The following is a 16546-nucleotide window of genomic DNA, read 5'->3' on the forward strand; positions in this document are numbered from 1 at the left end:
GAGGAAGAAGGAGAAGGAGAAGGAGACATTCAGGTGGTCCGGGAGGTGGCGCAGTGGATGAAGCATTGGACTCTCAAGCATGAGGTCCTGAGTTCAATCCTCGGCAGCACATGTACCAGAGTGATGTCTGGTTCTTTCTCTCTCTCTCCTCCTCCTCCTATCTTTCTCATGAGCAGATAAATAAAATCCTAAAGAGACTGCTTTCATCGTGATCCTACTAACAGCCACTTGTCTTCAGCAAGGTGCCTGCCCCTCCAAGGGTGGGAATTCTAGCCTTTCATTTCACAGCTGACGAAACTGAGGAACAGAATTTTGAAGTCGTTCGCCCGGGGTCACACAGCTTGAAAGGGAAGCTGGAGACGAGTGGGTCTGAAGGAACACCCTCCCCGGAGTTCATCCTCACAGGCACGGGCAGGAATCCCGCTCACGACGCGGCACAGAGGGGTCGGCTGGCACGTCCGACTCAGACCTCGCCTGCCTGTCCACAGCCCCGGAGCAAGGCGCAGGGGCCAGAGTCAAAGGCATGTGGGGGGAGCCGGGCGGTGGCGCAGCGGGTTAAGTGCAGGTGGCGCAAAGCACAAGGACCAGAGGAAATGCTCCCGGTTCGAGCCCCCGGCTCCCCACCTGCAGGGGAGTCGCTTCCCAGGCGGTGAAGCAGGTCTGCAGGTGTCTGTCTTTCTCTCCCCCTCTCTGTCTTCCCCTCCTCTCTCCATTTCTCTCTGTCCTATCCAACAACAATAACAATGACAATAATAACCACAACAAGGATAAAACAACAAGGGCAACAAAAGAAAAATAAAAGCCTCTGAGAGTCGGGCTGTAGCGCAGCGGGTTAAGCACATGTGTCACAAAGCGCAAGGACCCAAGTAAGGATCCCGGTTCGAGCCCCCGGCTCCCCACCTGCGGGGGAGTCGCTTCCCAGGCGGTGAAGCAGGTCTGCAGGTGTCTGTCTTTCTCTCCCCCTCTCTGTCTTCCCCTCCTCTCTCCATTTCTCTCTGTCCTGTCCAACAACAACGACAACAATAATAACTACAACAAGGGCAACAAAAGGGAATGAATAAATAAATAATTGTTTATAAAAAAAGAAAAGCATTTTTTTAAAGGCATGCGGGAACCTCTGCCTTCCTAACCTGCTGGCCTTCCCCATGCTGGCCTGGCAGCCGTCCGGGCAGCAGGGCCACGTCCTCCCTCCTTGTTTTCCTCTCTGGCCAACGGCTCTTCTCTGCCAGAGACAAAGAAGTAGGGGCGACGGGCAACCTGCCAGGATCCCCATCTCTGGACTGGGGGTCGGAGCGAGTTTCATCACCGACTGGACGCACTTTCTGCTGGGGGGGGGGGGGGGGTGGCGAGCAGAAAGGAGGCAGAGGTGAGGGAAGAGAGCTTCACGTGAGTGGGGGTCTGCAGCTGCAAAAAGCCCGAGACCCCCGCAGGCCCTTTGCAAGGTCTGGGGTCTGAACGGACAGGAGGGATGGACGGGTCCCCTCGGCAGCAGGTGGGGTGTGAGCCAACACTCCGGGCCTGGGGGTGGGCGTGAGGGTGGCACTGCCAGGGGACGGGCAGGGGGTGGCGTTTGTGCCCCAGGACTCAGCCCCCTCTTTTAACTTTATCTGCTAGATCGGAGAGAAATTGAGGGGGGCTGGGGGGACGGAGACAGCGGGACACCTACAGCCCTGCTTCTCCGCTCATGAAGCTTCCCCTCCACCCCTGCAGGTGTGTGTGTGGGGGGACCGAGGGCTCGAACCCGGGTCCCTGCGCGCAGACATTGGCGCAGTTAACCTGGTGCACCACCACCCGGCCCCATCCCGGTTCCAGGAGGGAGTGTGTGTGTGTGTGGGGGGACCGAGGGCTCGAACCCGGGTCCCTGCGCGCAGACATTGGCGCACCTAACCTGGTGCACCACCACCCGGCCCCATCCCGGTTCCAGGAGGGAGTGCGGGGTGTGCGTCCCGCCCCGAGCAGCCGCGGCAGGCGGGTGCACCCCCCCCACCCCCCCGTGCTGGCCCCTGGCCCGAGACCCCCACCCGGGCGGCGCACTCACCTGCGCTCATGCCGGCGCCTCGAGCTCATCGCCGGCTCCCCGCGGCCCAGGCCCGGGCGTCGCGAAGCCTCGCAGCCGGTGCGCTAGGCGGAAGCCCCCAGGCGCCGGGCGGGGCTGGGCGGGCGGCACCAGCACCTGCAGGAGCGGCGGCGGCGGGGAGGGCGCACTAGAGCCGCAGCTGTCCAGCTCTGCGCGCCGCCAGGCCCCGCCCCTCCCTCCCGCTGCGGCTACGGCAGCTCGCTGCGCCGCAAGGGCTGTCGGGATTTGTAGTCCTGTCCCGCCTCCGCCATGTTTGCGGAGGGGAGGGGCGAGCTCCTCCTTTCCTCCAGGCTCACTGCTGTGCAACTCGGGCATCTAAGATGACATCTGCTGTGCAACTCAAGCATCCAAGTTCGACATCCTCGAGGAAACACTCACGAAAGACATGTCTCTGATATCTGATTACTGTAAAAAATGGCGACTAATCCCTAGCACTGCAAAAACGGTATCATCTGTTCTCCATCTACACCATGCCTCGGCCTCGCGTGAGCTTCATGTGCAGCTTGGCGATACGAGAATCCGGCATGAAGCCCAGCCAGTCTATCTTGGCGTTACTCTCGATCGCACTCTGTCATTTCACGAACATCTCATAAAAACTGCAGCAAAGGTGGGCGCGAGGAATCACATCATTGCAAGACTGGCCAGCTCCTCATGGGGCGCGAGCGCTTCCACACTGCGATCATCCTCTCTGGCATTATGCTATTCCACTGCAGAATACTGTGCCCCAGGATGGTTCCGTAGCCCTCATGTCCACTCGGTCGATTCCAAATTATATTCCTCCATGAGGATCATTTCTGGAACCATCCGTTCCACCCCAGTTCCATGGCTGCCAGTTCTTAGCAACATCGCCCCGCCAGATATTCGTCGGGATGCGGCATCATCTAAGTTCATTTCCCACGTCTACGCTCGACCGGACCTGCCAATATACGCGGATATCTTCGCCCACCCTGTCCAACGCTTGACGTCTCGTCACCCAATCTGGTCCCCTACGCCTACACTGAACTTCTCTGTTCCAGACTCTTGGAAACAGAGTTGGCAGTCAGCTGAGGTCAAGAACAAACACCTCATCACAGACCCCTGCGAGCGTCCACCCGGCTTTGACCTGGCACGTTATGATCGGGCCCTCCTCAATCGCTATCGAACAGGCCATGGCCGGTGCGCCGCTATGTTCCATCGCTGGGGAGCCAGAGACGACCCGAACCGCCCCTGCGGCTCCAGACAGACTATGACCCACATAGTCAACGACTGCCACCTCTCCAGATTCAAAGGAGGTCTCGAAACTTGACATCGGGCTCCACCTGACGCTGTGGACTGGCTGCGGAAGAAGGGCAAACGCCAGCAGCAGAAGAAGTGCTGCACCGTCCTCAAGGCACAGGGACTGGCAGCCCGCCCCTCCGCGCCTCCCCAGGTGTCAGTCCCGCGGCATATCACGGTGGTTCAGTCTTTCTTTTCATTGTGTGTATTTAATATTGGCTAGAGACAGAGAGTAATTGAGAAGGGAGGAGGAGACAGAGAGGGAGACAGACACCTGCAGCCCTGCTTCACCACTCAAGCTTTCCCCTGCAGGTGGGCACCGGGGGCTCGAACCTGGGCTTTTTGCACACTGTAACTTGTGCGCTCAAGCAGATGGGCCACCGCCTGGCCCCCACAGGGGGCTTGTGAAATCCCAGAAATAGCAGAGGCAAACCCCAGACCCCAGAAGTCTCGCCCGCACAGCTTGGGTGCGTGGAGAACCCTAGAGGGCAACAGAGACTCACGCTGATTTTTTCCTTATTGCTATATATTTTTTTAATTTATAAAAATGGAAGCATGGACAAGACCATAGGATAAGAGGGGTACATTTCCACACATTGCCCCCCTACAAAGCTCCATACTGGTCGGAGCCAGCCGACCAGGAACAGTAGTATCTGGATTGAGAATAGAGAGAAGACAGTGAAATGGGATCGGGAGGGCCCCAGCCCAATGACTGAGCGCCCAGATTTCTCTCTTCCTTTCTTTCTTTCTTTCTCTCTTTCTTTCCTTTTTGTTGCCCTTGCTTTTTTTATTGTTGTAGTTATTATTATTGTTGTTGATGTCTTTGTTGTTGGATAGGACAGAGAGAAATGGAGAAAGGAGGGAAAGACAGAGGGGGAGAGAAAGACAGACACCTGCAGACCTGCTCCATCACATGTGAAGTGACTCCCCTGCAGGTGGGGAGCCGGGGCCTCGAACCGAGATCGTTACACCGGGATCCTTACGCCGGTCTCCTTGCGCTTCGTGCCACGTGCGCTTAACCCGCTGCGCTACCGCCCGACTCCCTTATTTATTTACTGTTGTAGCACAACTTATAGATTTCAGATGGACAAAAAATTAGTATCATTTCTAGTATCTTAAGATAAACTGTCTTCGAATGGGAGCTTCCTTCCCAGCGCTTTGGGGAGGGGCCAAGTGGTGGCGCACCTGGTTAAGCGCACACATTACAGTGCATGAAGACCGGGGTTCGAGCGCCAGGTCCCCACCTGCAGGGGGACAGCTTCACGAGTGGTGAAGCAGGGCTGCTGTCTTCCCCTCTCTCTGAATTTCTCTCTGTTCTGTCAGATAAAATAGTTAAAAAATACTTAAGGTGGGGAGGACACCATAGCCCCGAAGCTTCCTCCAGCGCAGTGAAGGCTGGTGGGCTCAAACCTTGGCACATGTATGAGGAGCAAGCAGGTGCGCTACCCAGTGACCTTGCCGGCCCCTACCGGTGTCACTACCTGGTGTCACTACCTGGTGTCACTGCTTCCTGATGCGCGAGCCTCTCTGGACAAAGGGGCTCCCTCCGCCAAGTCTTCTAGAAGGCAGCTAATGGGCTGGTCGAGGCAGGAGGCCAGAGGGAGCTTCCTTCCAAGCCACTGAGGATGTGAGAGGTCCTGCCACACACCAAGAGTTACCCCGGGGGAAGTGGCTCTCTCTGTGTGGTCTTCTGGGCGTCTGTGGGCTAGAGGCCCATCACATGGACCAATGCTCACTGAAGTGCTTGTTGCAGGGCTGTCTCTTCATGAGGCGCAGCTGACTGGTGCATCTGAGGGAAGAAGGGGAAGAACGGGAGGTCGCCAGGCCAGGCCGGTTTGGTTTATTCCAGCTCTAGAGAGGGCACAGCCTCACTTCTCCATTTTTTCAGTCTTGTTAGATTGTTGCACCAGAAGGGGATTTTTTTTTTTTTTTTTTTTTTTTTACCTAGTGACAAATCCCATGACAAGATTATGTCTGTGTAGGTCCATAAAGGGGGATTTCAGCAGTTCATCTTTTTTTTTTTTTCTGCCTCCAGGGTTGTTGCTGGGGCTCAGTGCCTGCACCATGAATCCACTGCTCCTAGAAGCCATTTTTCCCCCTTATGGTGTCCTTGTTGTTTTAGCCTTGTTGTGGTTATTATTGTTGTTGTTGATGTCATTCGTTGTTGGGTAGGACAGAGAGAAATGGAGAGAGGAGGGGAAGACAGAGAGGGAAAGAGAAAGACAGACGCCTGCAGACCTGCTTCACCACCTGTGAAGCGACTCCCCTGCAGGTGGGGAGCCGGGGGCTCGAACCGGGATCCTTATACCAGTCCTTGCGCTTTGTGACACATGCGCTTCACCCGCTGTGCCACCGCTTGACTCCCTCAGCAGTTCATCTTCTGGTTTCCCCCAGCAAGGAGAGGAAGTGGCCAGCAGAGAATGTAAGTGAGGAGAATTGGCCGGCACCCCTCAGCAGCTGTCAGCATGACGAGAGAGATGAGGAAGAAGCGTGATTATAGCCTGGCGCAGAGAGCCCATGCCCTGAGCAGAAAGAGCTCTAGCTCTGACTAGTTAAACTGTCAGCTCCTGAGGACTGGGGATCAATCACCTCTATGCTCCCCAAAATCTTCAGCGGAAGACTTTTCACAATGAAGTTCTTCTAGATAAAGCAGAATGTGGACGTCAGAGTGCATTTGCTCTGCTGGGGGCTGGATGCCTTCATTTTTAAAAAACATTTTATTAATTTAAAAAAATATTTTATTTATTTTATTTTTGAGAGAAATGCAGAGAGAGACACAGAGAGAAACCCCAGAGCCCTGTTCAGCTCTGGTCTATGGTGGTGTGGGGGATTGAACCTGGGACTTTGGAGCCTCAGGCCTGAGAGTCTGTTTGCAGAACCATGATGCTATCTTCCCCGCCCAACATTTTATTAATTTTAATTAAAGACTTATAGAGAGAAAGACCAGAGCACTGTTCAGCTCTGGTTTATGGTGGTGCTGGGGATTGAACCTGGGATCTTTGAGGCCTCAGGCACGAAAAGTCATTGTCATAACAATTGTGCTGTGCCCCAGCCCCATTTATTATTTTTTAAGCCAAAGCACTGATCAATTCTGGTTTATGGTGTAACTGGGGCTTGAGCCTGGGACTTAGAAGCCTCAGGCATGAAGGCATTTTATTTTATTTTATTTTATTTGCCTCTAGGGTTATCGCTGGGGCTCGGTGCCAGCACTAGGAATCCACTGCTCCTGGTGGCCATTTTCTCCATTTTATTGGACAGCACAGAGAGAAATTGAGACAGGAGGGGAGACAGAGAGGGATATCTGCAGACCTGCTTTGCCACTTGTGAAGCTGAAGTTCTTTCTTGCACAACCATTCCGCTATCTTCCACACACATTTACCCTTTAGACTTCAACCAGAGTTCTGAGCCGTGAATGCTGTTAATTCCTATTTTGTAGATAGGAAAACAGAATCACAAAGCTTCAACAACTTGCCCAAAGACCTGGTAAGGAGAGATGGCTGATTTCAGTCCTAGAGAGAAGCTCATACTATTCTACCAAATTTTCATTTTTATTACTTTTAAAATAACATTTCTTTTAAAAAATATTTATTTATGTATTTATTCCCCTTTGTTGCCCTTGTTGTTTTATTGTTGTAGTTATTATTGTTGTCGTTGTTGGATAGGACAGAGAGAAATGGAGAGAGTAGGGGAAGACAGAGAGGGGGAGAGAAAGACAGACACCTGCAGACCTGCTTCACCGCCTGGGAAGCGACTCCCCTCCTGGTGGGGAGCCAGGGGCTCAAACTAGGATCCTTATGCCGGTCCTTGGGCTTTGCGCCACGTGCGCTTAACCCACTGTGCTACCTCCCGACTCCATATATATTTTTTAACCAGAGCACTGTTTAGCTGTGTCTTATGGTGGTGCAGGGGATTGAACTTGGGAATTTGGAGGCTCGGCATGAGTCTCTTTGCATAACCATTGTTATCTACCCTCTGTCAAAAAAATATTTTTCAATAAGAGAGAAAAAGAAACAGAATATTATTCTGGCATCTGTGATGCTGGGGATCAAACTCAGGACCTCATGCTTGCAAACCCAGTGTTTTATTTCCTTTGCCACCTCTCAGGGCGATATATATATATATATATATATATATATATATATATATATATATATATTTTTTTTTTTTTTTTTTAAATTAAAATTTTGTTTACTGGGAGTGAGGTTAAGCGCAGTGGGTTAAGCGCACGGGGTGCAAAACACAAGGACCGGCGTAAGGGTCCCAGTTCAAGCCCCCAGCTCCCCACCTGCAGGGGAGTCACTTCACAGGTGGTGAAGCAGGTCTGCAGGTGTCTGTCTTTCTCTCCCCTTCTCTGTCTTCCCCTCCTCTCTCCATTTATCTCTGTCCTGTCTAACGACGACATCAATAATAACAACAACAACTACATCAATCAAAAGACAACAAGGGCAACAAAAGGGAAAATAAATAAATACATAAAATAAAAATTTGTTTATCCTTATTTATTTATTGGATAGAGACAGTCAGAAATCAAAAGAGAAAGGTGAACTAGAGAGGGAGAAAGACAGAGAGACCCCTGCAGACCTGCTTCACCACTTGCAAAACTTTTCCCTTGCAGCTGGGGACCAGGGGCTGGAACTTGGGTCCTTGTGCATGGTACCTGGTCCTGGGTGTAGTACTTTCACTGATTTTTTGAATGAAGACACAGTATCAGGACCCACAGAGGACCCAGAAGTAGCATAAAGGGGAAATACTTTCTCCACACAGGTCTGTAGTTTTGTAGGTACTTGCTTGGGACTGTGAACTAGGACGTTTGTCTGCAACCCAGTGAGAGATGAAACAGGCAGGAGATCCAGCTATCAGTTGACCACATTCTCATTTAGCTCTGAGTGGCCCACGGCTACAAAGGGAACTTGCCAGGAGCCATTTCTCTGCTTGATAGATGATAAGCTTTGAAACAATGGAAGCCCTCGAGACAAGTTTTATTTCCCCTCTGGGCAGGCAATTTCCCCTCAGTAATCAAGTGAGACAACACACATTTATCAGTAATCAAGTGAGACAACACACAGTTGTGGTAACAAACATGGTTTCGGCCATTGTTTGTTGCAAGGAACATTCCACTTTGAAGTTTGCTCCCCCTCCTCCTACTCCAGCATCTCTGCCTCCCCCTTCCCCCTATCCTCCCCCTTTCCCAAAGCCTTATAATGCCTGTGAACACAATAAAATTTTGCAGCTTGATCAGAAACTTGTCTTGCTGTCGTTCTTTAGTGTCTCGTGTCCCTGTCATTCCAGGTATTTTAGGTTCCTAGCCCCTGTTCACCGCCCTCCTGGTCGGGGCATCTGGCGCCCAACGTGGGACGAAGAAGCCTTCTGGACCTAGAAACTCCCCTGATCGAGGGGGTGGGCCAACCCGAAATCCCTGAGTCACCACGGCCGAGGGGGTAACGCAAAGACTTGCATAGATCGCCATGGAGATAGCCGACCATGAGTCGCATCTGGAGGAGAGTGTCACAGCGGCTGAGCTAAGCAATACCATGGGACATGAATTCAGCAAAGTATTTATTCATTAAAGGACTCAAGGAGTCACTCAAGACACGAGGAACTAGGGTTAAAAAAGGAAGAATTAAAGAAGTTTTTAGATTATATTGGAAATATTTGCCCCTGGTTCCCCCAGGAAGGCACTATAGATGAGAAACGTTGGAGGAGAATTGGTGACTGTCTTAATGATCACTATCAGTCTTTTGGTCCTGAGCATGTACCTGTTTCTGCCTTTTGTTACTGGAATTTAATTAATGATATCTTAAAAATCTATAATAATCACCCTGATATTAAAAACCTTATTACAGAGGGTGAAAAGGTCCTCTGGCAACTTTCTCATCCGCCGTCCAGGACAAAGACCCCATCCCCATGCCCTTCTGTGATTATTGATCTTGATCCCCCAGTACCTAGTCAAAATAAAAGCCTCCCAGCACCCGATGAAAGTAAAAGCCCTGTTCCCCTCCCTATAGGTCCCACCTCACTTACTAAAGTTCCCTCCATTGACCCTCCTATTGCTAATTCACATGAGAATGAAACCCAGCATTCTTTCCCCCGCCTCTATCCAGTTTTACAAAACCCCCCCTCTCCTGAAGCACTTCCCGTGGAGGATGAGGCTTTGCTAGAAAAAGAGGCTACCAAATACCACAATCCCGATTGGTGTCCTCCTCCCTTTATTTTTATTTATTTATTTATTTTAAAATATTTATTTATTTATTCCTTTTTGTTGCCCTTGTTTGTTGCTTTATTGTTGTAGTTATTATTGTTGTTATTGATGTCGTTGTTGTTGGATAGGACAGAGAGAAATGGAGAGGGGAGGGGAAGACAGAGAGGGGGAGAGAAAGACAGACACCTGCAGACCTGCTTCACTGCCTGTGAAGCGACTCCCCTGCAGGTGGGGAGCCGGGGGCTCGAACCGGGATCTTTACTCCCGTCCTTGTGCTCTGCACCACATGCGCTTAACCCGCTGCGGTCCTCCTCCCTTTAATCCCCCTCCCAACACTTATGCCCCTGCTCTCCAGCCTGACCCTCTCCTTGACCATCCTTCCATCAGGAGGGCACGCTCAGGAGCCCTTACAGAAATTTCCACCCTCTGCAAGGTCCTTGCTGACCGGAAAGAGCAGCTTCAATTAATGAAAGAAATAGCTGCAGTTACAGAAGAACTTACATTTTTAGCTTCACCAAAAAACCTAAGCCCAAAAAACCTAAACCCAACCCCTAAAACTAAAACTAAAACTAAACCATCCAAATCAAAACCAGTTTTGGCTTTCCCTGTTACTCGGAGCCAGGCTCAAACTGGCTAACCCTAACCCCTACGCTCTTCCTTGTCCAGACTGCCTCCCTACACCACTGTCCCTCCGTTTTGTGCTCCGGTCCTTGACTTGGCCAATAATACTGATTAGACCACCAAGGCTAAAACTCAACTAGCACAAAACACAGCTTCCCTTAGATAATTAATAGAAGAAAAATGAGAGCATTTACAGTTAGTTAAAGAACTGTGGTCTCTTAATTTGGCATTATCTTAAAACTAACAAGCCAAAAAAAAAAAAAAGATCCAGGTTTTTCCCTCTGGCTTCCCCCAGAGCTCTCAGAAAGTGTTAAACCAGTTCTGAGTGAGATCTTATCTGGCTAGCAAGCTATTTAGAGAAAGAATGAAATCAAACAAGACGTTCTCTTTAACTTAAAAGCTATTAATCAGAGAACCAGTACATACTTTTTATAGAAATTTAATGATTTGTTTCTTTAAAACTGTAAAATGTACCTTAGCCTAGAAAAAGAATTTCAAAGATTTTTCTCTGTGTGGCGGTAAACTGAGCCCACCTGTTCCGCCCGCACAGCCAATCACGGCACAGAGCTACTGCTCCACAGATTGGCAAACACTTCAGTCAATCATTCTTAGCCACAAACGCCCCTCCTGGGAGGCTGTGAATTAAAAATCCAAAAGCCACTTTTAAAAAAAAAATTTTTTTTATTTAAGAAAGGATTAATTAACAAAACCATAGGGTAGGAGGGGTACAACTCCACACAATTCCCACCGCCCAATCTCCATATCCCACCCCCTCCCCCGAAAGCTTTCACATTCTCTATCCCTCTGGGAGCATGGACCCAGGGTCATTGTGGGTTGCAGAAGGTAGAAGGTCTGGCTTCTGTAATTGCTTCCCCGCTGAATATGGGCGTTGACTGGTAGGTCCATACTCCCAGTCTGCCTCTCTCTTTCCCTAGTAGGGTGGGTCTCTGGGGAAGCTGAGCTCCAGGACACATTGGTGGGGTCTTCAATCCAGGGAAGTCTGGCCGGCATCCTGATGGCACCTGGAACCTGGTAACTGAAAAGAGAGTTAACATACAAAGTCAAACAAATTGTTGAGCAATCATGGACCCAAAGCTTGGAAAAGTGGAGGGGAAGTATTAGGGAGGTACTCACTGCAAACTCTAGTGTACTTCTGCTTTCTTACTTTGGTGCCATACTCCAAACTCAGTCATTTTCTGCTTTGCGTTTCTACTTCTTCTTTTTTTTTTTACATGCATAACATTCCCCAGATTCCCATTTAACAATACATACCCACTATTTCATTCATAATTTTTCATGGACCTGTATTCTCCCCACCCACCCACCCACCCCAGAGTCTTTTACTTTGGTGTAATACTCCAATTCCATTTCAGGTTCGACTTGTGTTTTCTTTTCTAATCTTGTATTTCAACTTTGGCCTGAGAGTGAGATCATCCCGTATTCATCCTTCTGTTTCTGACTTATTTCACTCAACATGATTTTTTCAAGGTCCATCCAAGATCGGCTGAAAACGGTGAAGTCACCATTTTTTATAGCTGAATAGTATTCCATTGTGTATATATACCACAACTTGCTCAGCCACTCATCTGTTGTTGGACACCTGGGTTGCTTCCAGGTTTTGGCTATTACAAATTGTGCTGCCAAGAACATATGTGTACACAGATCTTTTAGGATGGATGTGTTGGGTTCCTTAGGATACATCCCCAGGAGGGGAATTGCAGGGTCATAGGTTAGGTCCATTTCTAGCCTTCTGAGAGTTCTCCAGACTGTTCTCCACAGAGGTTGGACCAATTGACATTCCCACCAGCAGTGCAGGAGGGTTCCTTTGACCCCACACCCTCTCCAGCATTTGCTGCTGTTACCTTTTCTGATGTGCGACATTCTCACAGGAGTGAAGTGATATCTCATTGTTGTCTTGATTTGCATTTCTCTGACAATCAGAGACTTGGAGCATTTTTTCATGTGTTTCTCGGCCTTTTGGATCTCTTCTGTGGTGAATATTCTGTCCAAGTCCTCCCCCCATTTTTGGATGGGGTTATTTGTTGTCTTGTTGTTGAGTCTGGCAAGCTCTTTATATATGTTGGTTATTAAACTCTTATCTGATGTATGGCATGTAAAGATCTTCTCCCATTCTGTGAGGGGTCTCTTGATTTGGGTAGTGGTTTCTTTTGCTGTGAAGAAGCTTTTTAATTTGATGTAGTCCCATAGGTTTATACTTGCCTTAGTCTTCCTTTTAATTGGATTCGTTTCATTGAAAATGTCTTTAAAATTTATGCGGAAAAAAGTTCTTCCAATATTTTCCTCTAAGTATCTGATAGTTTCTGGTCTAACATCCAAGTCCTTGATCCACTTGGAATTTACTTTTGTATTTGGTGAAATACAGTGATTCAGTTTCATTCTTCTGCATGTTTCAACCCATTGTTTCCAACACCATTTGTTGAAGAGACTCTGCTTCCCCCATATAATAGTCTGGGCCCCTTTGTCAAAGATTAGATGTCCATACGTGTGGGGCCTCATTTCTGGGCTCTCAATTCTATTCCACTGGTCAGTGTGTCTGTTCATGTTCCAGTACCAAGCAGTTTTGATGACAATGGCCCTATAATACAGTTTGAGATCTGGCAGTGTGATGCCTCCGGTTCTGTTCTTTTTTCTCAAGATTGTTTTGGCAATTCTAGGTCTTTTCTGGTTCCAGATAAACATTTGTAGCATTTTTTCTATTCTCCTAAAAAATGTGCTTGGGATCTTGATGGGGATAGCATTAAATTTGTAGATGGCTCTGGGTAATATATTCATTTTGATGATGTTAATTCTTCCAACCCATGAACATGGAATATCTTTCCACTTCTTTGTGTCTTTTTCAATTTCTTTGAGTAGTGACTCATAATTTTCAGTATACAAGTCTTTCACTTCTTTGGTTAGGTTTACTCCTAGATATTTTATTGTTTTTGTTGCTATAGAAAAAGGAACTGATTTCTGGATTTCAATTTCTTCTAACTTAGTGTTTGCATAGAGGAATGCCACTGACTTTTGAATGTTAATTTTATAGCCTGACACCTTAGTGTATTGCCTTATGATTTCCAAAAGCTTCTTGCTGGATTCCTTAGTTTTTTCCATGTATACTATCATGTCATCTGCAAATAAGGAGAGTTTGACTTCTTCTCTTCCAATCTGTATGCCTTTAATTCCTTGCTCCTGCCTGATTGCTATGGCAAGAACTTCCAACACTATGTTGAATAGTAATGGTGATAGTGGGCAGCCCTGTCTAGTACCTGATCTGAGGGGAAATGCTTCCAGTTTTTCACCATTGAGTATGATGTTGGCTGTAGGTTTGCTATATATAGACTCCACTATATTCAGGAATTTTCCATCTATTCCCATTTTTTGTAGTGTTTTGATCATAAAGGGATGTTGTATTTTGTCAAAGGCTTTCTCTGCATCTATTGATATGACCATGTGGTTTTTGGTCTTGCTTTTGTTGATGTGGTGGATCACATTGATTGATTTACATATATTAAACCAACCTTGCATGCCTGGGGTAAACCCCACTTGGTCATGATGAGCAATCTTTTTGATATACTGCTGTATCCGGTTGGCTAGAATTTTGTTCAATATTTTCGCATCTATGTTCATCAGAGATATTGGTCTGTAGTTTTCTTTTTTGGTTGTGTCCTTGTCTGCTTTTGGTATCAGGGTGATGTTGGCTTCATAGAAGCTGGCAGGGAGTATTCCAGTGTCTTCAATCTTCTGGAAGACTTTTAAAAGTAGAGGTATTAGTTCTTCTTTGAAGGTTTTGTAGAATTCATTTGTAAAACCATCTGGTCCAGGACTTTTATTTTGGGGAAGATTTTTGATAACTGTTTCAATTTCATTAGCTGTGATGGGCCTGTTCATGTTATCCACTTCCTCTTGACTTAGTTTTGGAAGTTGGTAGGTATCTAGGAAATCATTCATTTCTTCCAGGTTCTCTAGCTTGGTGGCATATAGTTGTTCATAGAAGCCTCGCATGATATGTTGGATTTCTGCAGTGTCTGTTGTGATTTCTCCTCTTTCATTTACTATCCGATTTATTTGGGTCTTCTCCCTTTTTTGTTTTGTGAGTCTGGCTAAAGGTTTGTCGATTTTGTTTACTCTTTCGAAGAACCAACATTTACTTTCATTGATCTTTTGTATGGTTTTCCTATTCTCAATGTTATTTATTTGTGCCCTAACTTTAGTAATTTCTGTCCTTCTGGTTGCTTTAGGATTCCTTTGTTGTTCTTCTTCTAGGTCTTTAAGATGTGCAATCAGGCTGTTTATTTGTGCCTTTTCTTGTTTCATAATGTGTGCTTGTATAGCTATGAACTTCCCTCTTAGGACTGCTTTAGCTGTGTCCCAAATATTTTGATAGCTTGTGTCTTCATTTTCATTGAACTCTCGAAACATTTTGATTTCTTCCTTGATTTCCTCTTTGACCCAGAAGTTGTTAAGAAGTGTACTGTTGAGCTTCCACATTTTGGCACTGTTACTAATCTTTTGTTGATTGTTAAGTGTTAGTTTAATTCCACTGTGGTCTGAGAAGATGCTTGGGATGATTTCAGTGCTCTTGAATAGGCTGATGCTGTCTTTGTGGCCTAACATATGGTCTATCCTTGAGAATGATCCATGTGGATTTGAGTAAAATGTGTATTCCAGTTTCTTGGGATGAATGACTCTGAAAATGTCCAATAGTTCTAGTTTATCTATCTCTTCATTTAGCTCCCTATGTCTTTACTGATTTTCTTCCTGGATGATCTGTCAAGTTGAGATAGTGGGGTGTTGAAGTCCCCTACTATGATTGTGTTACTGTTAATATATTTCTGTAGCTCTTTCAGTAGAATTTTGATGTATTTAGATGGCTTCTCATTGGGTGCATAGATATTAATAATTGTTAAGTCCTCTTGATTGACTGATCCTCTGAGCATTAAGTAGTGTCCATTCCTATCTTTTTAAATCTTATCTATTTTAAAGTCTATCATGTCAGATATGAGAATAGCTGTTCCTGCCCTTTTTTGTGGGCCATTGGCTTGAATGATAGTTTTCCATCCTTTCACTTTAAGTCTGTGTTTGTCTTGTTGCGTTAGGTGAGTTTCCTGTAGACAACATATTGTTGGGTTGTGTTTTCTGATCCATCTTCCTACTCTGTGTCTTTTAATAGGTGATTTCAGGCCATTGACATTTATTGATATCAAAGATTGAAGATATTTTAACGCCATTCTTGTAGAGTTTTAGAGTGTTTTGATATATGTCCTATTTGTGGTGGTCTGGTTGTTTATAGGAGACCTTTCAGAACTTCCTTCAGGGCAGGCTTGGTGATGGTTGCTTCCTTCAACTGTTGCTTGTCTGAGAAGGTTTTGATGCTTCCATATAGTCTGAATGACAATCTAGCAGGATATAGTATTCTTGGCTGAAAGCCTTTCTCATTGAGCACTCGATAGATATCTTGCCATTCTCTTCTGGCCTGTAGTGTTTGTGTTGAGAAGTCTGCTGCTAATCTTATGGGTTTTCCTTTGTAGGTGACTCTTTGTTTTTCTCTTGCAGCCTTGAGGATCCTTTCTTTATCCTTATTCCTTTCCAATCTAAGTATGACATGTCTTGGTGTCTTTAGGTCTGGGTTAATTCTGTTTGGGACCCTCTGGGCTTCTTGAATCTTTATGTCTTTGGTGTTGTCTAGACTAGAGAAATTTTCAGCTATTATGGCCTGGAGAACGCTTTCTTCCTCCCCTTCTCTTTCTTCCTCTGGTAAGCCAATAATGCGTATATTGTTTCTTTTGAAGTCATCCCATAGGACTCTGTTGTTGTTTTCAGCATCTCTTAATCTCTTTTTGAGATCTCTTACTTCTTTTTTAGTTGTCTCTAATTCATCCTCAATCTTGCTAATTCTGTCTTCAGCCTCATAGATTCTATTCTCTCTGCCCTCTACTGCTTTCTGGAGTTCATCTATTTTGTTGCCCTGCTCTGATACTGTTTTAGCTTGTTCAGCTAGTTGCCTTCTTAGCTCAGCAATTTCAGCTTTCAGCTCTCTAATAACCATGAGGTAATTAGAATTTTCTTCCATATTCTCATTTGTTGTTCCTGCATTTCTGATTATAATTTTTTCAAATTCTTTACTCACTCCTGTTATTATTTCCTTAGCTAATGTTTGGATGTTGAACTCGTTGTTTTGTGCTTCACCCTCTGGAGGACTTTTAGCTGGACTCTTGTCCTGGTTCGAGTCTCCAATATTTTTTCTTGTTGTTTTTACCATTTTATATAAGTTAACAGTTTTTTCAATCCCTGAGTTGGAGTTCAGTGGTGTAAAAGCCTTTTTTTTTTTCCCCTGTAGGCTATGGGAGCCTGAGTGCTTTTAAACTATCAATAGGCTTCTTAGCTTAATCACT

At 46.6% G+C, this 16546-nt stretch overlaps 1 protein-coding gene across 4 annotated transcripts in view; it reads right to left on the reverse strand.

Moving 5' to 3' along the window:
• ATP13A2 (ATPase cation transporting 13A2) overlaps positions 1 to 16546 on the reverse strand; it is a 387527-nt gene that overhangs the window by 33916 nt on the left and 337065 nt on the right. For 3 of the 4 annotated variants that reach the window (XM_060200857.1, XM_060200859.1, XM_060200858.1), the window contains one exon: positions 2039 to 2073. In XM_060200857.1, the coding sequence (XP_060056840.1) occupies positions 2039 to 2048 (10 nt within the window). In that variant the 5' untranslated portion in view covers positions 2049 to 2073. Of the gene's footprint in view, positions 1 to 2038; positions 2159 to 16546 lie in introns of those variants that run through there. The other variant, XM_060200856.1, reaches the window with a different exon arrangement.

This window comes from Erinaceus europaeus, chromosome 11, assembly GCF_950295315.1.
Source record: "Erinaceus europaeus chromosome 11, mEriEur2.1, whole genome shotgun sequence".
Classification (NCBI taxonomy): Eukaryota; Metazoa; Chordata; class Mammalia; order Eulipotyphla; family Erinaceidae; genus Erinaceus; species Erinaceus europaeus.